Source organism: Tachysurus vachellii, chromosome 14 (genome assembly GCF_030014155.1).
Source record: "Tachysurus vachellii isolate PV-2020 chromosome 14, HZAU_Pvac_v1, whole genome shotgun sequence".
NCBI lineage: Eukaryota > Metazoa > Chordata > Actinopteri > Siluriformes > Bagridae > Tachysurus > Tachysurus vachellii.
Window position 1 is genome coordinate 4,548,681 of NC_083473.1, and position 22,134 is coordinate 4,570,814.

Below are 22,134 nucleotides of genomic sequence, written 5' to 3' on the forward strand. Positions count from 1 at the left end.
GTATGAAATGACCCTGGGTTGAAGCAACCCAGCTGCTTCTTTTTCTACATGAGCTCTGAACATGTTTAAATCTCATACATTTTAGAGTCTTGTCCTGATGAGGTCCAGGTCCAGGGTCAGTGTTTTTTTGAGCACAGGTCCAAGTCCTGCACCTATCATACGCTTGCTGATCCAGGCTCGATGAACCGTAGATAGAAATGCCTGGAGTGTTAGCATTAACACCCGTGTCTGAATCCAACGTCTGCACAAATACCTTTTAGAAAACGTTCTGTCTGCTCAGCGATGGAGAACTTGGCTGCTGCATGAACAAGCTCAGATTTCATTTTTAGACTGATTCATTTTGACTGAATTCTGGCATGTAAACCATTTGATTATATTCCGGGAGCTCAAAAAGTCACGCTCTCCTGAGAACCCTGAAATTTCCTGCTAATCAGACGAGATGATGGACAATCCTTTTGTTTGGGCCAAAAGGTGCAATTTCCCTAATTTTGGTTAAAATTGTAATGTTGTAACATCTGACCTTTAAGCTTCTAAACTCCAAGGGTTGATGGATTGATGCTCTCCAGAGCTAGAAGATATTTTGTGACATTGCTAACTGAACTCGTTTACAACATTCCACCTAATCAGAATTGTTGGGTTTTTTTTTCTTCCCCAAGCTATATAATCAGAATCGGTACACAAGTGGAGACACTTTATCTGTTTGGTAAACTTAAAGGTACAGTCTGAATGATAAAAAGCACAGACACTAGAGATCTCTATCTACAAGAATTTTCCTCCCTATTGTACTTTTCCTCTCTGTTTGTATTTAAAAAAAAAAATGTTTTTCTGTTTCCTGTTTTGTCATCAGTGTTTTGTTTTTAAATTGGTGACGCCACGTCTCACACACACAATCTTCTTTCCTCCTTTTCAACAACAACAAAAAATAATCTTTTTCTCTCTTCAGCTCTCCTAGTCATCGACTTTAATAGACATAATACAAAAATATTACTGTAATATTGCTAACAAAGTCATTATGGTTCATCCTAAGAAGAGGGTGGTACCAAACATCCATTATTATATCTTGTTAGGTCAATCTTTTACAAATATAATCAAGATTATATCATGTTGCAGGCTTATTGAGTGTGTTCTGAATCAGAGGAGGCTTCTGAGTTTCTAATCTAAACCAACAGACTTCTTTACAGATCATGTAAAGCAATAGCACCACCTAGTGGCAGCGTGTATTACACACAATTCTAACTAACAACTAATTGATTTGTGTTAGATAAATAAATAAATTCCACAATCACACTCATTCACTCACTCATCTTCTACCGCTTATCCGAACTACCTCGGGTCACGGGGAGCCTGTGCCTATCTCAGGTGTCATCGGGCATGAAGGCAGGATACACCCTGGACGGAGTGCCAACCCATCGCAGGGCACACACACACTCTCATTCACTCATACAATCACACACTACGGACAATTTTCCAGAGATGCCAATCAACCTACCATGCATGTCTTTGGACCGGGGGAGGAAACCGGAGTACCTGGAGGAAACCCCCGAGGCACGGGGAGAACATGCAAACTCCACACACACAAGGCGGAGTCGGGAATCGAACCCCCAACCCTGGAGGTGTGAGGTGAACGTGCTAACCTCTAAGCCACCGGTTCACTTTTCACGGTTCATATTTTAGTATATATTTAAAATACTGACATATTTTGAAGTGTGCGTGAGATAAAACACTGCACACACCCCGTAATTACAACGTCTGGGCCGAGTCTGCACAGTGCTAATGTATGTATGTGTCCCTAATAACGTGGCTGGTGATATGGACGACAAAAGTAACTCAAATAACCACTCTGTACATCCATAGTGAACAGAAAATAGCATCCCAGAATGCACTCCTGCGTGTGTGAGGTGGACATTGAGAGTACAGTAATAAATAATACATGCAACATTTTCTTAATATCAGACTTTTATTAGTTAACTGCAATGTCTTTTAATTTAAAGCTCTTTACTAGAACACTGGGACATCAGTACGGTTTCTACACGTGTCGTATCAGCCTTCACATTGTAGCAGAGAATTAATACACTGAAAATCTGCACTGGGTTTATACGCTAGTTGTCCACGGTATGAGTTAATACGGTTTGTTATTGACCACCGATGACCACGTTAGTACTCAGGAGATATCTCCAGACTAAAAGCAACGATCCATCTACGGAACATCAGAGAGAGCTGGAGTGAGAGAGAACAGTGACACGAGAGCAGCGGCAGAGGAAGAGGAGGAGCTACTCAGTTACAGCTCAGCAGGTCTATGACAGCATGCAGAAGAATATGGAAAAAGTGTGTGTATGAAATGTATGTGATGTGTGTGTGTGTGTGTGTGTGTGTGTGTAGGATTGGTGAGTTGGGTTTCATCCTGCTATTACTACTCATGACTTTCTGGGTATGTGTGTATGTTACCCTCGTCGTGTTGGCGTGTGTGTGAAGGATCCTGCTATTACTACTCATGACTTTCTGGGTGCGTGTGTGTGTGTGTGTGTTATCCTGGTGCGGTTGTTTGGTCTGGTTAGATGATAATGATTGTGTGTGTGTGTGTGTGGTCAGGCTGCGAGTGGCCCCAGGCTGAGCTCTACGTGGTGTGTGAGCCAGATGAGCTCTACTGCAGGTTCTCCTTCCTCGCTCGGTTTGATGGGAGCCGCCAGGTTGCGGAAGTCGTGACGCATCTTGAAGGACACGGTGACGTCTCCGTCCTCGTACTGAGGGATCACTTTGATGAAGAACCCGATCTTGTTGGACTTCCGGAAGGCTACCACACTGTGGGGACGAGAGAGAGAGAGAAAGAGAGAGAGAGAGAGAGAGAGAGAGAGAGAGAGAGAGAGAGAGGAAGGGAGAGAGAGAGAGAGAGAGAGAGGAGAGAGAAAGAGAGGAAGAGAGAGAGAAGAGAGAGGAGAGGAGAGAGAGAGAGAGAGAGAGAGAGAGGAGAGAGAAAGAGAGGAAGAGAGAGAGAGAGGAGAGAGAGAGAGAAGAGAGGAGAGGAGAGAGAGAGAGAGAAGAGAAGAGAGGAGAGAGAGAGAGAGAGGAGAGAGAGAGAGAGAGAGAGAGGAAGGGAAAGAGAGAGAGAGAGAGAGAGAGAGAGAGAGAGAGAGAGAGAGAGAGAGACCTTAAATACTTAACCACAGAGTTATCATATGTTTATTTATTTTTGCAGATCCCATGTAACATCACTGAGAGAGAATCAGGAACATCACTGAGTGAGAACTAAAATAAAAGCAGTTCCTTTAAAAGATACAACAGGAAAATTTCTAATATTTAGTAGAGCTTCAGCCAGACACTTAACCAGAGCTGAGAAATAACCTAATGTACCTTTAACCTAAATGTACCTTTAACCTAATGCACCTTTAACCTAACGCACCTTTAACCTAATGTACCTTTAACCTAAATGTACCTTTAACCTAAATGTACCTTTAACCTAATGTACCTTTAACCTAATGTACCTTTAACCTAAATGTACCTTTAACCTAAATGTACCTTTAACCTAAATGTACCTTTAACCTAAATGTACCTTTAACCTAATGTACCTTTAACCTAACGCACCTTTAACCTAACGCACCTTTAACCTAATGTACCTTTAACCTAATGCACCTTTAACCTAATGCACCTTTAACCTAACGCACCTTTAACCTAATGTACCTTTAACCTAATGTACCTTTAACCTAATGTACCTTTAACCTAACGCACCTTTAACCTAACGCACCTTTAACCTAACGCACCTTTAACCTAACGCACCTTTAACCTAACGCACCTTTAACCTAACGCACCTTTAACCTAATGTACCTTTAACCTAACGCACCTTTAACCTAACGCACCTTTAACCTAACGCACCTTTAACCTAATGTACCTTTAACCTAATGTACCTTTAACCTAACGCACCTTTAACCTAACGCACCTTTAACCTAACGCACCTTTAACCTAATGTACCTTTAACCTAATGTACCTTTAACCTAACGCACCTTTAACCTAATGTACCTTTAACCTAACGCACCTTTAACCTAACGCACCTTTAACCTAACGCACCTTTAACCTAACGCACCTTTAACCTAATGTACCTTTAAGATAATGTACCTTTAACCTAATGTACCTTTAACCTAATGTACCTTTAAGATAATGTACCTTTAACCTAACGCACCTTTAACCTAACGCACCTTTAACCTAATGTACCTTTAACCTAATGTACCTTTAACCTAACGCACCTTTAACCTAACGCACCTTTAACCTAATGTACCTTTAACCTAACGCACCTTTAACCTAATGCACCTTTAACCTAATGTACCTTTAACCTAATGCACCTTTAACCTAACGCACCTTTAACCTAACGCACCTTTAACCTAACGTACCTTTAACCTAACGTACCTTTAACCTAATGTACCTTTAACCTAATGTACCTTTAACCTAATGTACCTTTAACCTAATGTACCTTTAACCTAACGCACCTTTAACCTAATGTACCTTTAACCTAATGTACCTTTAACCTAACGCACCTTTAACCTAACGCACCTTTAACCTAATGTACCTTTAACCTAAATGTACCTTTAAGATAATGTACCTTTAACCTAACGCACCTTTAACCTAATGTACCTTTAACCTAACGCACCTTTAACCTAATGTACCTTTAACCTAACGCACCTTTAACCTAACGCACCTTTAACCTAACGCACCTTTAACCTTTTACAGAGTGAATAACGGTGAAAAACAGATTTTAAACTGTGTCCTCTTACTCCGGGTCGTCCTGGAAGTCCTGTGGCTCGGCCAGCTCGTCATATTCAGCTGCTGCATCTTTCCCTGCCAGAACAAGCTCTTTTGCTGGCACTAACACCTACACACACACACACACACACACACACACACAAAGGTTAGCCCATGACCTGTGTTTATACCACACACTCAACAGACAAAATCCCATTCCATATCTGCTATTATACACTAATAGAACTTGATCACCTGAACAAATGTTAACACACTGAAAAGTACTGAAAAACATTCGCTTGTAATACCAAATCCTACAATAGTGTGTGTACCTTAGCTGTGCTGTTGATGTCATCAGGATCTCCTTCCTCACAGGTGAACAGGCTGACGTGAGTGATGCTCTCCACAGGGTTAGTCAGGGTCAGCAGCACCTGAGACTCCTGTTAGCAAGAACAAGCAGGAGAGAGAAAAAAACTTCAGTTACAGGAAAAAAGAACAAATGTCATGATTAGAACATGAAAGAATCAAAATCACGATTATTTCCTGAATTCTAAAACCACACGAACACAATAGGATTTAAAACGTTCACACGTCAACATGACGTTTTTAAGACGTTACTAGACAATAACGTCCAGTCAGACAAACATTTGTATATATCGTTTGTAAAGACAGCTACAGATTTAAGATGGAATAAATGACTATTCTGTAAGGGACTCAAGACTTATGGTCTAAATCTCCTCCAGGTGGCGCTACACATAATTACTACTACCATTCATTCATTCATTCATTTATCTTCTACCACTTATCCGAACTACCTCGGGTCACGGGGAGCCTGTGCCTATCTCAGGGGTCATCGGGCATCAAGGCAGGATACACCCTGGACGGAGTGCCAACCCATCACAGGGCACACACACACTCTCATTCACTCACACACTCACACACTACAGACAATTTTCCAGAGATGCCAATCAACCTACCATGCATGTCTTTGGACCGGGGGAGGAAACCAGAGTACCCAGAGGAAACCCCCGAGGCACGCGGAGAACATGCAAACTCCACACACACAAGGTGGAGGCGGGAATCGAACCCCCAACCCTGGAGGTGTGAGGAGAACGTGCTAACCACTAAGCCACCGTGCCCTCTACTATTACCACTAATTCGTAAATCTGCTCACAACCTCTGAATCGTCTACGAACATCTAATCATAATTACTACTCCATCCTGATTCCTGGGAAGGTTTGGTGACCTCACCAGGGTGAAGAATGTGTGATCAGCCAAATTAAAAGTCAGCCATTTAAATACAGAACAAAACTTGCTCCTTTTTTTTTTCTCATTTGCTTGTGTTTATTTATTTATTTATTTATTTATTTAAAACGTGGGTGTTTTGTCCCTAAACTAAATTGTAGAGTTGTAAGAGTTGTTTGTGGCCTTTAAATCTACTAGATCTGTGAGTTCTGAAGGTCTCACTGGCTTCTGGTCTTCCTCTGCTGATAAAGGGTGAAGCCAGAAAGTGCTTGGCACCCTGAATCGCTGCTTACAGATATTATTATTATTATTATTATTATTATTATTATTATAATACTACACAATACTATAACTTACACAACTATTAAATTATCAAGTAAAGTAAATAAAGGCCTCAGTTTAAACCTCATCCAGTGTTTAATCTTAAACATAGTGAGGCCAGTTGTAGGAGCAGGAGGAACACTTGCCTTCATGTGACGCAGGTTTGGAATAGACATGATCCTCACTTCAGGGATGTAGCTCCTACACACACACACACACACACACACACACACACAGAGACACACAAAGAGACACACACAGACAGAGACACACACACAGACACACAAAGAGACACACACACAAAGAGACACACACACAAAGAGACACACACACAAAGAGACACACACACAAAGAGACACACACACAAAGAGACACACACACAAAGAGACACACACACAAAGAGACACACACAGACAGAGACACACACAGACAGAGACACACACAGACAGAGACACACAAAGAGACACACACACAGACACACACACAGACACACACAGACACACACAGACACACAAAGAGACACACACACAGAGACACACAGAGACACAGACACACACACAGACACAGACACACAGACACACACAAAGAGACACACAGAGACACAGACACACACACACCACCATCATCATCATCATCATCATCATCATCATCATCATCATCAGAAACTTGTGACTGTGCTGTGTGTGGAGGAGACACTGTGGTTTACTCACACGGCCACCAGCTGGATTTTAAACTTGATGGAGGTCGGGTTGAACTCGGGTTTACTCAGGTTGTGCTCACATTTCTGACAAACAAAGCAAAAGCGTTAAGAGAACTGAATAAAGCTGCATGTGGTCATGATCGCGCGTGTGTGTGTGTGTGTGTGTGTATGTGAGCGTGTCTGTGTGTTAGATACGAACTCTGCAGCGTAGCGAGCGCTTCATCAGCAAGTGCTTATGTTTGGGGTGAAGCTGAGACGCTCCTGCAGGCTGAAAGTCGGGCTGAAGCAACCTCTGGCGAAGCGTCGTCACTGCACACACACACACACACAGGCACACAAACACACACACACAAAACTGTCTCAGAAAAGCACTGACATGCTAAGACAACTTTAGTGATCTTTACATAAGCGGAAATAAAACAGCGTGCACGTGTGTGAGACGCACCATCGGTCAGGTTAACAGGCCGTGTGTAATAGTCATCAGGTAGGGGCTCCACCTCATCTAGAGCCTGAGCTGGTTCAATACTGACCTCCTTCTGCTCCTCGCCTTCCTTCAGACTGCATTAGGACACACACACAAAAACATTTAATGCTGGGAATGCATCCTCTCACAAACAGCTGAATATCCTGAAGTATCTTCTCTGAAAGGTCACATGACCAGACACACAAGCTGCCTTTTACTCAGTAATGAACAAACCCGTGTCTGACTCTTTAAACCATCATACAATGTTAAAACCTGTGGTTACTCATAAGCCCCGCCCATCAGTTCATCATTTGCATGCTATATGCATAGGCCACAGCTTAATTTAACAGATTTATTCTCATATACATTTACATAAATCGAATAATGAAAAAAAAATAAAATAAAATAAATTATTTTTTGCTTATTTTTTGTTAAAGAGATTTTTTTGTTAGGCCCAAGTTAAGGTTTTAAATTAGAGTTTTGTTTAATTTTTTGGTACAATTGTGGTTATGATGTTGATTTAATACCTGCTGCTGTTATTTCCAGCTTTCTGGTCTAGTGATGATAAGGAATACTCACGAGAGGCCGTAGAGGGCGCTGATGGGAGCTCCGGACCTCTGCCTCTGGAGCCGTGTACCCAAGCCGTACTTCTCCTTTACACACAACACAAACAAACCACCGTCAGACCAAACTAATCACTCACAGCACAAAAAAAATCTAATCTGTCAAACAACAAATAATTAAAGAAAGAAAGAAACAAAACAAAGCCTTAACAGTAGCGTGTTAACCTAAAGCCTCACTTTATCATGTCTTTATCATGAGTCTTGCTCTTATTTGCCCACTAATCCCATCACATCTCCCTCTGACACAGCGTGATGTTATACCCTAAAGGTTGTTATTTAAAGACTCATGTGATCACAGAAGCGCCTGATCGGCTCTGAACCCAAAAACAGAAAGACCGAAAGACGTCTTTTCGACTTTAAACAGCGAGCGAGTGCAGAGTGTTGGAGTCGGAGGTGTGAAGAAGTGCCACTCACCACAACGTGAATGGTGTGTTGCTAGGAAAAAGGAGGTGGAAGTGAAGGAGGAGGTGGTGGTGGTGGAGGTGCAAACCAAAAAATCGACGAGCGCAAGCAAAGAAAGAGAGGAGACAAGAGAAAAGAAGTAGGTAAAACTTCAGCGCAGGCAGCAACACGGGAGACTTTCATTAAATCCCTGTAATTCAAATCATGCTGGAGATTAACAGGGTTAGAAATGAACAGGAAGAGCAGATTAGATTATAAAAATCACACAGACATGCAGGTTAATGTCAGAGACCCTGCTTTAACAGCAATAATAATAATAATAATAATAATAATAATAATAATAATAATAATAATAATAATAATAATAATAATAAACTAATAATAATAATAATTAAATAATTAAATAATTAAATTAATAATAATAATAATAATAATAATAATAATAACAACAACAACAACAACGTCAGCCCCAGTCACGCATTGTATCCACTCTCAGGGACATAATTTAAGAAAAATATAAAATTTTTGTAAATTAATGTGAAACACTGAAACTCTAAGTGATTTGTTGTTCTCAAAATCTTTTACAAAAAAAAATAAAATAAATACATTAATTATTTAATATGTATATTGATAAAATATACAAATATACAAATATATACAGTTGAGGCCAAAATTATTAGCCCCCTTATGAAATTAGACAAAACTCTTGATTTCTCCATGGAAATGACCATTAACAACAAGTGTTTTATAGTGTGTTTGTTTCCAAAATAACAAAGACAAAATCTCCACTAAGTTTGATTAGGATATTTAATTGAAATAGTGAGTTGAAACAAGAAAGGGCAAAAATGAAACGTCCAAAATTATTAGCCCCCGGTCATTAATAGTCAATAGTGAACCCTTTCTGAGCCACAACTGACAACAACCTCTTAGAGTAGTTCTTTACTAGGTTGGCACAGGTTTCCTGAGGGATTTTAGCCCATTCTTCCATTGCAAATTGCTCCAGCTGGTCCAAATTACGTGGTTTCCGAGCATGGACATTCACTTTGAGCACTCGCCACAGATTCTCAATAGGATTGAGGTCTGGGCTCTGTGCGGGCCACTCCAGGACCTTTGTTTTGGTATCCTTCAGGAACTGTTGGACCAATTTCGATGTATGCTTTGGGTCATTGTCTTGTTGGAAGACCCAGCGACGACCTAAGGCTAGACTACGAGCAGATTTCTGCATATTATCCCTCAAAATGTCAACATAATTTTCTTTTTTCATGATGCCATGCACCCGAACAAGGCTCCCTGTGCCTGAAGCTGCAAAACAGCCCCACAGCATGATGCTCCCACCACCATGTTTAACTGTGGGAACTGTGTTCTTAGGGTTGAAGGCCTCACCCTTTCTTCGCCAAACATAAGCAACATCCATGTGCCCAAACAGTTCCAGTTTAGTCTCATCAGACCAAAGCACAGACTCCCAAAACTCATCTTTACCTTTCAAATGTTCACGGGCAAACCTCAGTCTAGCTGTGATGTGCCGCTGTTTGAGTAAAGGGGTTCTTCTGGGACGATGGCCCTGAAGCCCACCACGATGAAGAGCCCTCACAACTGTGTTCCTTGAAACATCAACTCCAGAAGAGGCCAGGTCAGCAACAATCATCTTGGCAGATGTCTGGGGCATCTTGCTGATATCTCTGACTATTTTCCTCTCCAGGGTTCTTGAAATCTTGCGCTTACGACCACGCCCAGGTTTGTTTCTTACAGAATTTGTCTCCTTGTACTTGGCAATGATGCAACGTACGGCGGTTCTAGACACTGTGAAAAGCTTGGAAATGGCAGTATAGCCTTCCCCCTTATCATGAGCCTCCACTATCTTCTTTCTGAGCTCAAGACTGATTTCCTTTGTCTTTGGCATGGTGAGTAAAAGTAGTCTCTCCCAATAATGTGTTCAAGTGCCCTGTTCCTTGGAGTCCTTTAATGCTGATTGAATGCCCAGGTGTTGTTAGGAAGCCAATTGACTGCACAGGTGTGGTTTGAAAGCTGATTGATTAATTAGGTGTGTTTTGAAAGCTGATTGATTAATTGGGTGTGTTTTGAAAGCAAATATTCACAAGGGGCTAATATTTTTGACCACCCCATTTTCACTATATTTGATTATAAAGCAAGCCTAAAAATGTATTTTATATTCCAAAATGTACCAAAAGCTACTAAATAGCACTGGCGAATGTTTGATTATATCAAGTTTTATCAATGCTGCAAACATTGGAAAGATCTTTAGGAAAATGTTCCAAAATTCCTGGGGGGCTAATAATTTTGGCCTCAACTGTATATATATATATATATATATATATATATATATATATATATAATTTTCTAATTATTATTTTAAGTGGGTTTTTCTCCCCAAAACTGTCGATATTGTGTATATCCAGAATACACAGAATAATTTCAAACCTATTAACATTTTATATTTAAACGGTATCGACATTTATATTTCATGCCATTTTAAAGAAAAAAAAACAAACAAACTACAGAACTCGAATAAGAGTATAAACATTTCCCGCACGAAAGGGTTAGAAGTCGTTAGTGTGCGCAGAAAGATTCTGTAAAGGAAAACAGTTACAGCAGTTAAAGCAGTTTTACATGAAAAGATCGAAACAGAAAGAATTGTGAACGTGTAGGAGTTAGCCGTGGGAAATTAGCCAGGTAGTCACTTTAAATGTGAATTTTTGGGGGGACGAATTAGTATAAAGACAGTTCAAAAATATATTTGCTATAAATAAATAAATAGAAGTTTTATTGTATTAAAAAAAGGTGAAAATATCACTAAGAAGTCAAGTGTTGTGGTGTCATAAAATATAATAGCCAGTCGAGTTCAAGTATGCAAATGAAAGGCCATGAACTGCTTAGCAGGTGACGAGGTAAAGAGAGGTGACGAATTCACTTGTAGATAGTCTTGGCAGATAATTAATGACTGTGTTTGTGTGTGTGTTTTACATGCAAGTGTGTGTGTGTTTTACATGTAGGTGTGTGTGTGTGTGTTTTAAGTGTGTGTGTGCTTTACGTGTGTGTGTTTTACATGCAAGTGTGTGTATGTGTGTGTGCTTTACGTGTGTGTGCTTTACATGTGTGAGTGTGTTTTACATGTGTGAGTGTGTGTTTTACATGTGTGAGTGTGTGTTTTACATGTGTGAGTGTGTGTTTTACATGTGTGAGTGTGTGTGTTTTACATGTGTGAGTGTGTGTGTTTTACATGTGTGAGTGTGTGTGTGTTTTACATGTGTGAGTGTGTGTGTGTTTTACATGTGTGAGTGTGTTTTACATGTGTGAGTGTGTGTTTTACATGTGTGAGCGCGTGTGTGTGTGTGTGTGTTTTACAAGTGTGAGCGTGTGTGGGTGTGTGTGTGTTTTACATGTGTGAGCGTGTGTGTGTTTTACATGTGTGAGCGTGTGTGTGTGTGTGTTTTACATGTGTGAGCGTGTATGTGTGTGTGTTTTACATGTGTGAGCGTGTATGTGTGTGTGTTTTACATGTGTGAGCGTGTATGTGTGTGTGTTTTACATGTGTGAGCGTGTATGTGTGTGTGTTTTACATGTGTGAGCGTGTATGTGTGTGTGTTTTACATGTGTGAGCGTGTATGTGTGTGTGTTTTACATGTGTGAGCGTGTATGTGTGTGTGTTTTACATGTGTGAGCGTGTATGTGTGTGTGTTTTACATGTGTGAGCGTGTATGTGTGTGTGTTTTACATGTGTGAGCGTGTATGTGTGTGTGTTTTACATGTGTGAGCGTGTATGTGTGTGTTTTACATGTGTGAGCGTGTGTGTGTGTGTGTGTTTTACATGTGTGAGCGTGTGTGTGTGTTTTACATGTGTGAGCGTGTGTGTGTGTGTTTTACATGTGTGAGCGTGTGTGTGTGTGTGTTTTACATGTGTGAGCGTGTATGTGTTTTACATGTGTGAGCGTGTGTGTGTGTGTGTGTTTTACATGTGTGAGCGTGTGTGTGTGTACATACCGAGAAGGCCTGAGGCATGAACGGACGTCTTCGAGCCAGTTTCTTTCTGTCTCTCTCCAGCTTCTCTTTCTGGGCCAGGTGCTGATAATACTCGATCAGTTTATTGATCTGAGGAGGCGACGTGTGCAGAGACACAGACAACGTTGTGTTCAGGATGTAACATCAACAAAACAGAAATAAGGTATAAACAAAGATGAAGATCTTCACTGCGATGCTGAAGGAATCACTAACCCTCTGAGTGTAAGGATTCTCTGGTTCCTGCCATCCTCCACTGGCTACAAATCACACACACACACACACACACACACACACAGCATATTTACAGCATACAGGATGAATAAAGCTTTAACATTAATGTCTGATGTCTGGGTTTCTTCCTTCCAAGCTTCATTTACATAACGTCTCTTTACATGTTTAACAGGAGAGATGCTCAGATGCTCTACACCTGACCATCATGTAGGAGAAGGAGAATAAAGAGCAGCTACTCACCCACAGACTTGTCCGCCATGCCAACGTCACGCGACGTCCAGCGGCAAAAGCCACAGGCGAGGTAATAAGCCTTCTTCATGGTGGTTTTGGTCGGATCGTCGGGAAGCGGCGTTGGGATGTTGGTGGCTCGCGTGGACAGAGTGTGCATACAGCACGGGCAGTCGAAACAATTCGCACATCTGGAAGTTTAAGGGAAAAAAAAACAGAGCAGTGGCTCAGGTGTTCAGCAACATATACGTGTGTGTTAATGTTATCCAGGTTTATCCAATAATATTCAAATGTTTGAAATTTGTGTACGCGTCATTGGATATAAAACCTTCGACGTTATTACTGCTTTTTAACTTCCTGCGCTTTCAGTATTTTTAAAGATCATATGCTATTTAGCCAGAAGTGTGTGTCCCTGACCACCACACACACACACACACACACACACACACACACACACACACACACACACACACACACACACACACACACACACGTGGTTCATCCACAGACTGTTACCAAAAAAGCCTGAAGCACACAATCGTACAGGTTTTCTGTGTGTTGTAGCTTTAATATTTCCCTTCACTGGAGATTGTTTTTACGGTCAGTAGATTTCAGTAGATTTCAGTAGATTTCACCAAAAGTGAAATCGATTCAGGGAAGTTTACTGCGTTCAAAACTTGATTCTGAAGTGTTTTCTTAGTTTTCCTCACATATAACACATTACTCTTATTGCTCAGCTTAAAAGTAATAAAAAATAAAAATAATAAAAAAATAATAAAATGTTACATTACCGGTTCTTCTTGAGCTTTGCCTCAGCTGATGGCATGCTCTCCAAACAACTGGGGCAGTAATGAGAGTCAACCTGAAATCACACACACACACACACACACACACACACACACACACACACACACACACACACACATTCATGAACAGCACAAGAAACTAAAATTAAAAATAGAATATTAAAAATAAAAAGGGCATTAAAATTAAATTTAAAATACACAACAAATCATTACTTTAATATGGTAATAATAATAATAATTTAATGTATTAATAATAATTATTATTATTATTGTTATTATTATTATTATAATAACAATAATACTTTAATGTGTTAATAATATTAATAATAAAAAATAACAATACTTTAACATCTCAAAATAATAATAATAATAATAATAATAATAATATGTTAATAATAATAATAATAATAATAATAATAGTAATACTTTAATGTGTTAATAATAATATTTTTATATATTATATGTATATAGACTGTATAATTTATATAATGTATAAATTATAAATAAATGTAGTATATATGAATTAGACGGGTGTGGTGATGTTTAGCCACATCACACTTTAGCTAAGCGGATAGCTAACCAGTAAAAGGTGCTTAAATGGATATAAAATACACCATGTATCAGACAATATTACAAAATAAATATAACGTTCACTATATTAACAAAACAATATGACAAAATATCGCCGAACTAATTTCACCAAATGTCACTTCGATAACCGTCTAACTAGCTAAGCAAGCTATGCTAATGAACGCCCATTGAAAAAAACAGCAAAACAGATACCTCAGCCGACCAATAGAATCCGGAGATTTCAACAATGCGCATGATTGACATGTGACGTAGCCAATCGGCACATTAGGATAGACTGAAATGTAGGCGGGCAAATGCTATACTAGATGATATAATTCACCCGTATTAGGCGTCCATCGCGTCCGTTAAATTGTTGTGTGAGAAAGAAGGTGGAGATGATACTCACTTCGTGTGACACGCACTCTAAAGAGCGCAGCTCGCTGCAGTATCGGCAGAAATAGAGCTGAGAGAGCGGAGCGCGGATCTTCTTCTCTCCGCGCACCAGATAAATCACTCTGTCAGGCTGCAGGAGAGACGCCATGTCTGCACAATGGCGCTTGTTTCCTCTCGCAGAATTATCTTTCCCACCCGTATTGCGATAAGCCCCGCCTCCTGCTTTACGATCGGCTAGTCGTTTTTACTGACAGGAGGTTTGTCGAATAAGCTTGGAGTTGAGAGACAGGACTAGCCAATCCTCGCACAGAATTTGTTCTACTTATATACTTGACTCAATACCGCCTCCTGCTGGCAGTAGAGTGGGAAAGGAAGAACTGAAGTTGTTTTATACTGCACATTATTTACACTGAGCTGCCATTTTATCAGCTAAGACTATATATAGACTGTTATTTTCAGTGTATTTATCCTCTGTCCTCTTCCCCTTCCACCAGTTCAGCTGATACGTGGTTTTAGTCTCAGGAAAAAAAAAAAGGCTTCATGTGGATGAATTAAAAAATGTACACCTCAGACACACCTAGATGTTTATGTCCATAATGTAATATGCTCGTTAGTCAAGTCAAGTCAAGTCACAAAGCTTTTATTGTCATTTCAACCATATATAGCTGTTGCAGTACACTGTGACATGAGACAACGTTTCTCCGGGATCATGGTGCTACATAAAACATAGACAGAGCATAAGGACTTAAGTAAGTTAGTCCTAGCCACATAAAGTGCATCTGTGCAACTGGGTGCAAACCATGCAAGACAAAAGACAAAAAGAAAGACAGTGCAGGACAAAAGACAAACAAGACAGTGCAGGATAAAAGACAGTGCAAATAAAAAATACAAGACATTACACAAAAGACAATAAACAGAAACAGCACCGACCTACCAGTGTAAATACTGTATGTTCAACAATATTACGTCTGCAGAAACACTGGAATTAAAACAGTGTTATATGCAGCAGCTACCTGAGATATTGTAAAGTATCGTGCAAAACAGCAATCGACTGAAATGTGAAAGACAGCATGTGCAAAGAACAAAAAAACAGTGTGCAAAACAGCATGTAAACAGTTTGATGGATGCATATTGGAAGTGTGTGTATTTGGTGTAGGTCTGTGCAGTCCATACAGTTGATGTGTGTGTGTGTGTTGTGCTCAGTACAGTTCAGTTCAGTTATTAAGGAGTCTGATGGCTTGTGGAAAAAAAACTGTTACACAGTCTGGTCCTGAGGGCCCGAATGCTGCGGTACCTTTTTCCAGATGGCAGGAGGGTGAAGAGTGTGTGTGAGGGGTATATGAGGTGAAGAGTGTGTGTGAGGTGTGTGTGAGGTGAAGAGTGTGTGTGAGGGCTGTGTGAGGTGAAGAGTGTGTGTTAGGGGTGTGTCTGGTGAAGAGTGTGTGTGAGGAGTGTGTGGGGTGAAGAGTGTGTGTAAGGGATGTGTGGGGTGAAGAGTGTGTGTGAGGGATTTCTTACGGGTTCTCTGACCAATGCTATGCTGATGATATCATCACAACTTATCTTCTCTTTCCCACCCTCAGATACCACAGCTTCTGTTCGGATCTCAGCATGCATCTGGCAGACATATCATAATGGATGACTGCTCATCAGTTGAAGCTCAATCCTAGCAAAACTGAACTGCTGATCATCCCAGGTGATTCATCCCCAGGTCATGATCAATATCCCTGTATAACGATCTGATCTCAACCTTCAGTCACAGCTCACAACCTTGGGGTAACCATGGACAATCAACTGTCCTTTTCCTCTCATGTTGCTAACGTGAATCGCTCATGTCGGTTCCTTCTCTACAACATTAGAAGGAATCAGACATTTTTGTCCACACAGGCTGCTCAGGTACTTGTTCAGTCTCTTGTCATCTTAAGACTGGATTACTGCACGTCACTGCTTTGTGGGTCTACCTATAAACGCAATTCGTTCTCTGCAAATGATCCAAAATGCAGCTGCACGACTAGTTTTGAACCCGTCTAAGTGAACCAGAGTTCATGCATTCACTGATAGAGACTTAAACACTTTTGACTTTTGTACGTCGCTCTGGATATAAGGGCATCTGCCAAATACTGTAAATGTAAATGTAAATTTCATTTTGATTCTGATTCTATTTTATTTAGATTCTTGGTTTGACTCTATTTCATTAATATACTATTTGATTCTGATTCTTGTTTTGATTTTATTTTGATTTTCATTTTATTCATTCATTCATCTTCTACCGCTTATCCGAACTACCTCGGGTCACGGGGAGCCTGTGCCTGATTTTCATTTTAGTTATGATTTAAGTTCAATTTAACTTTGATTCTGATTCTATTTTCCTTCACGTTTTATTTGAATCCGTTGCTGATTTCCATTCACATTTTGATTCGCATTTTGATCGAATTGATTCGGATTCTATTTTATTTTGATTCTCATTTTGCTTTGGTGCAGATTCTGATTTTTATTCCCATTATTATTTGATTCTGATTCTAGTTGAGTTTCATTCTCATTTTAATCCGTTAATTCGCCTTTTTTCCTTTTCTGTGGATTTTAAAGTCTGAATCGATTTAAAGCGCGTTATTTTCAGAGATTCATTCCTGTAGTAAAAGTCAAGTTCCTGTAGTAAAATTATTTGTATAATTAGTAAATTCTCTCTAAATCGATTCATTTGCATGTCAGGATCGCTAAGTACCTTTTTGTGTGTTTAAATGCTAAGGTCTTGTTGACACGGGTCTCGTCAGGGAACAGAGTGACCCGTTATACAAACAGGAGAGAGAGAGTTTATCTGAGTTCAGACACACAGCAGTGTGGACACACAGGAGCAAAGTAAATAAGGGATTTATGGAGCTCACTGTTTCCCTCTATGGCAACACAGAGCTTTTAGATGTTATTAGCAGCGTTGTTTATAGAGTAAGTTATCATTTAGGCTTTCACCTCTTTTATAATAAAAAAAAACTTGAGAGTCTTGAGTAGGGCTGCAACAAACGATTATTCTGATAATCGATTAATCTAACGATTATTAGAACGATTAATCGACTAATCATCGATTGTTGTCAATGTCATTGACGATTAATCAGTAAGTTTTGAACGATTATTCATCTTTTTCAATTAGTTGAAACATTGAGTTATACATATTCTAACCATAATATAAAAAAAAATCACTTCAGCTTTTGAAATGGTTGTTTTAATGAACTTTGAGCCAACTAAACAGGTCATTCTCTTTTTAAGCACTGTTTAAATATTCTGTTATCTTTTAATTAAAAAAAAATTTGACACAAATGAATCAGCTGCATTACAGAAAAATATATATATATATGTTTGAATGTAAACATCTCTTGGCAGCAGGTAGCGGTCAAATCGCGATATTGCAGGCCCTTACATTAGGACACGTGAGAACAAACGACTACTCGACAACAAAGATATTTGTCGACAATTTTTTATTGTCGACGTTGTCGACTAATCGTTTCAGCCCTAGTCTTGAGCCATAAAGGCATCTCAGAGAGCAGAATTGACTTTGATATCAACGTTTATTTTTAAGATACAAACATTTGTGTGAAGGAAAAAAACGATCACCTCTTCGTCACCACCAAATTCTTAAAGTCCTGAGTGTCTACTTTCATATGAGCTTCATATTAACACCACTTTGGAGTGAGACATGACAAAGACGTTCAGTATTGAACAGAAAAAAACACAAAACAGAAGCAGACTCCATTTAACTGTTAATAAGAGACAGAGGGTTTTGTAGAATCAGTCATAGTGTTTTCCTAGAAGAAGAACTTTTTATCAAAAGAACCGTTGTTCATTTATTGTTACAGAAACACAACTGGCTTGCTCAACTAACGCTTCTATCATGTTTGTGTACAGTCTGTGCACGACTCCCACACAGGGACAAAGACCAACATTTTACAAAAAAACTCATCAGAGAACTGGACACACACAAAATCACTATCTTTAAATATTCACCCCCTTTTTATGTACACACTGCCTCACACTGCCTCACACTGCCTCACACTGCCTCACACTGCCTCACACTGCCTCTTTCACACACAAACACACCGGTTCGTTGCTTTTAACCAGAAGATTCATATTTCACTGGAGCTCGGAGGAGAAAACTAAGTATTTTGTTAATTATTGATTGATAGATAGATAGATACGTTGATTTAAGTTATAGATAGATAGATAGATAGATAGATAGATAGATAGATAGATACATTGATTTAAGTTATAGATAGATAGATAGATAGATAGATAGATAGATAGATAGATAGATAGATAGATAGATAGATAGATAGATAGATGATACGTTGATTTAAGTGATAGATAGATAGATAGACAGATAGATAGATAGATAGATAGATAGATAGATGATACGTTGATTTAAGTGATAGATAGATAGATAGATAGATAGATAGATAGATAGATAGATAGATAGATAGATGATACGTTGATTTAAGTGATAGATAGATAGATAGATAGATAGATAGATAGATAGATAGATAGATAGATAGATAGATAGATAGATGATACGTTGATTTAAGTGATAGATAGATAGATAGATAGATAGATAGATAGATAGATAGATAGATAGATAGATAGATAGATGATACATTGATTTAAGTTTATAGATAGATAGATAGATAGATAGATAGATAGATAGATAGATAGATAGATAGATAGATAGATGATACATTGATTTAAGTGATAGATAGATAGATAGATAGATAGATAGATAGATAGATAGATAGATAGATAGATAGATAGATAGACAGATAGATAAGAACAAACAGTCATCCTGGTCTGAACACTTCCAGTTTTCTCTATAAAACCTTGATCAGTTCCCTGAGATAAACAGAGTAATAAGTGTGTTAATCAGGACACAGGCTTTTCACCTCCCCTAACACACGCCTGTTGCATTTCTGACGTGTCAACAGCTACTGACTCATAGCTCTTACACTTCAGGTTGCCTGATTGACATATTTAACCCCATTTCACCTTATTACCTTATTATCATGTATACAATCATACACACTGGGTCATGTAGTGACATGCTTTTTGACTGTTTGTGTCTTTAAAATAAATTGCCTTTACAGTGTTTTGGGATTTAAATGAAGACTGAGATGAGAACTGGTCAAGTTCACTGCCAGTGTTGCTCTGTACCCTGAATCTTCTTCTTTGAGTGAATTATTTCTTACAGTTCTAACTCTCAGGTTTATGTTAACAGACGATGCTTCCAGCGTGATAATACCCCTGTGCATAAAGTCTGGAGTCTCATCATCATCCCAACATCAGAGTCTGATCTCACTAATGATCTTGTAGCTGAATGAATTTAACACAAATCCCCACAGATAAGCTCCAACGTCAGGTGTTAAACCTTCTCAGAAGAGAAAAGTGGAGCTCATTATAACAGGAATGAGATGTTCAACAGTGGTCAGGTGTCCACATACATTTATCCATATAATGTAGATTGTAAAGCTTTTAGACGCTTTAGAAGTTTTTATAGATAGATAGATAGATAGATAGATAGATAGATAGATAGATAGATAGATAGATAGATAGATAGATAGATAGATAGATAGATAGATAGATAGATAGATAGATAGATAGATAGATAGATAGATAGATAGATGGATGGATGGATGGATGGATGTGTTACATTGGGCACAATGCAGCTAGATTTTTTAGCCCAAACACAAACTTTTCCTTGTGTATGAGTTTTATATTTACATTTTTTTTATTCTATACGAATATGTTTATTTTTCATCCAGGATGTTCATTCCTGCATATTAATGCTTACTGTTTATAAAAATTTAGGAGGGTTTTAATTGTGCAATCTGGCAACCACTGTTCAGCCAGTGGAGAGCAAAGGAGACTGCACAGATCCATCTGATTTATACAAAGACAGAGGTGTGGAGAAAGAGACAGACAGACAGACTGACTGACTGACTGACTGAGACACAGAAAGAGGAAGAAAGAAATAGGCAGACAGAGTGGAATAACAGAGTTTCTCCTGATGGAGACCCAGAAAAACATCTGGGTCTCTGTCCTGCTCCTGGTGGCTGTTTTACAGCAGAACGTCACTGCAGGCTGTAACACTCAGGTACGTCTGTTTATTAACAACCTGCTGTTTATAACATTTTTATAACGCTGTATAGACACTAACAGTCTGGAAATAAGACTGTTGTGAAGTGTGGAAATAACCTCATAGTTATAATATTAACACTACTACTACTACTACTACTAATAATAATAATAATAATAATAATAATAATAATAATAATAATAAGCAGTATTACAGATGTTTCAGAGTTTTTCACCCCTTCATGCCTGACATATTATCAATCTCTGTAATTAAAAGATGAATGAGTATAGATGATTACATCATACAATTTTTAATTAATGATCTATCTATCTATCTATCTATCTATCTATCTATCTATCTATCTATCTATCTATCTATCTATCTATACAGTTAAAAGAGTTATGTGTACTCTATCGGTTTTGTTTCAACAGTGGCATCACATCTAAATTCTGGATTTTGTGTTCTTTTTCCCCTAAAACCTGTGCACTACAACAGTGTCTAAAGTCCTGCTCTTCACTCTCTACCCTACAAATCCAGGTTAATTAATTGTGTTATGTGCAGAAGTCTAACCCTTCATGCCCAAAATCCCTCCCCCCCCCACCCCTTAACCTACTAGGTGGTACACGTTAGCATTGATTTTAATACCTTAAAAGAAAAATAATTAGTTAATGGACTTTTATTTTAATCGTGGGGTTAAATGTCAACATTTGTACTTTTACTCAAAATGTAAACCTTCCCTGATAACAAGATACAAACTAAAATGAGTAACGATGTACCGTTGCTGGTGCCACTCCAGTGTAGTTCAGTTTGGTCCCTTTATTACTTGAGAGTGTAATTTGCAGGACAGCGTTTCTGTCGCTAACTTGAACAGGAATGACTGTGCAAACCTTCCAGTTTTAAGCCTTCATCAGTACACATACACACTGCTCATACACACTTTACCTTATTTATTCCATTTGTCTTCTTCCTGGATAACATACCTGGACATAAACTGAGACCAAAAATAAAAAGAAGAGAAATTCTTAAAAACAAACCTTTATACATAATTCTTTATGGCTAAAACATCAGGTCAGTATATGAATTATTATTATTTACTATTATTATTATTGAAATACGCTAACGCTAACCAATCACTACTCACCGTGACTCAGAACAAACACTTTATTTGTGTATCTTTAAATTGCATTATTTCTAATGAATGAACAAACAACAGAATAAAAGTTCTCCGCTTCCTCAGGTTGGTTTGTAATGATTTAAAAACATTAAAACACATATCAATACAGCCCCACAATCTAAGA

The 22,134-nt window shown here is 38.8% G+C and overlaps 2 protein-coding genes across 4 annotated transcripts in view; one reads left to right on the plus strand and one right to left on the minus strand.

Moving 5' to 3' along the window:
- Nucleotides 1-1,938: 1,938 nt before the first annotated feature.
- On the minus strand, nucleotides 1,939-14,926 carry dctn4 (dynactin 4). The gene is made up of 13 exons (XM_060886611.1): nucleotides 14,741-14,926; nucleotides 13,750-13,820; nucleotides 12,971-13,149; nucleotides 12,713-12,756; nucleotides 12,482-12,589; nucleotides 8,037-8,110; nucleotides 7,440-7,552; nucleotides 7,194-7,303; nucleotides 7,005-7,078; nucleotides 6,441-6,495; nucleotides 5,061-5,168; nucleotides 4,761-4,858; nucleotides 1,939-2,799 (listed from the first exon to the last, which is right to left on the minus strand). The coding sequence occupies exons 1-13, from the start codon at nucleotides 14,873-14,875 to the stop codon at nucleotides 2,586-2,588; spliced, it is 1,383 nt and encodes a 460-aa protein (XP_060742594.1). The 5' UTR covers nucleotides 14,876-14,926; the 3' UTR covers nucleotides 1,939-2,585.
- A 5,748-nt stretch (nucleotides 14,927-20,674) lies between these two features.
- Nucleotides 20,675-22,134, plus strand: part of gpx3 (glutathione peroxidase 3) — a 257,310-nt gene continuing 255,850 nt past the window's right edge. For 2 of the 3 annotated variants that reach the window (XM_060886618.1, XM_060886616.1), the window contains exon 1: nucleotides 20,675-20,854. In XM_060886618.1, coding sequence (XP_060742601.1) covers nucleotides 20,768-20,854 — 87 coding nt within the window. In that variant the 5' untranslated portion in view covers nucleotides 20,675-20,767. The remainder of the gene's footprint in view (nucleotides 20,855-22,134) is intronic. The other variant, XM_060886615.1, reaches the window with a different exon arrangement.

What these genes read in the sequence shown, in the direction of transcription:
- dctn4 (XM_060886611.1), bottom strand. Translation starts at nt 14,875, where the DNA reads ATGGCGTCTCTCCTGCAGCCTGACAGAGTGATTTATCTGGTGCGCGGA. An exon ending in AGAATCCTTACACTCAGAGG is followed by an intron (nt 12,590 to 12,712) that starts GTTAGTGATTCC and finishes TCGCCTCCTCAG; the next exon opens with ATCAATAAACTGATCGAGTA. An exon ending in AGCGCTCGCTACGCTGCAGA is followed by an intron (nt 7,079 to 7,193) that starts GTTCGTATCTAA and finishes TTTGTTTGTCAG; the next exon opens with AAATGTGAGCACAACCTGAG.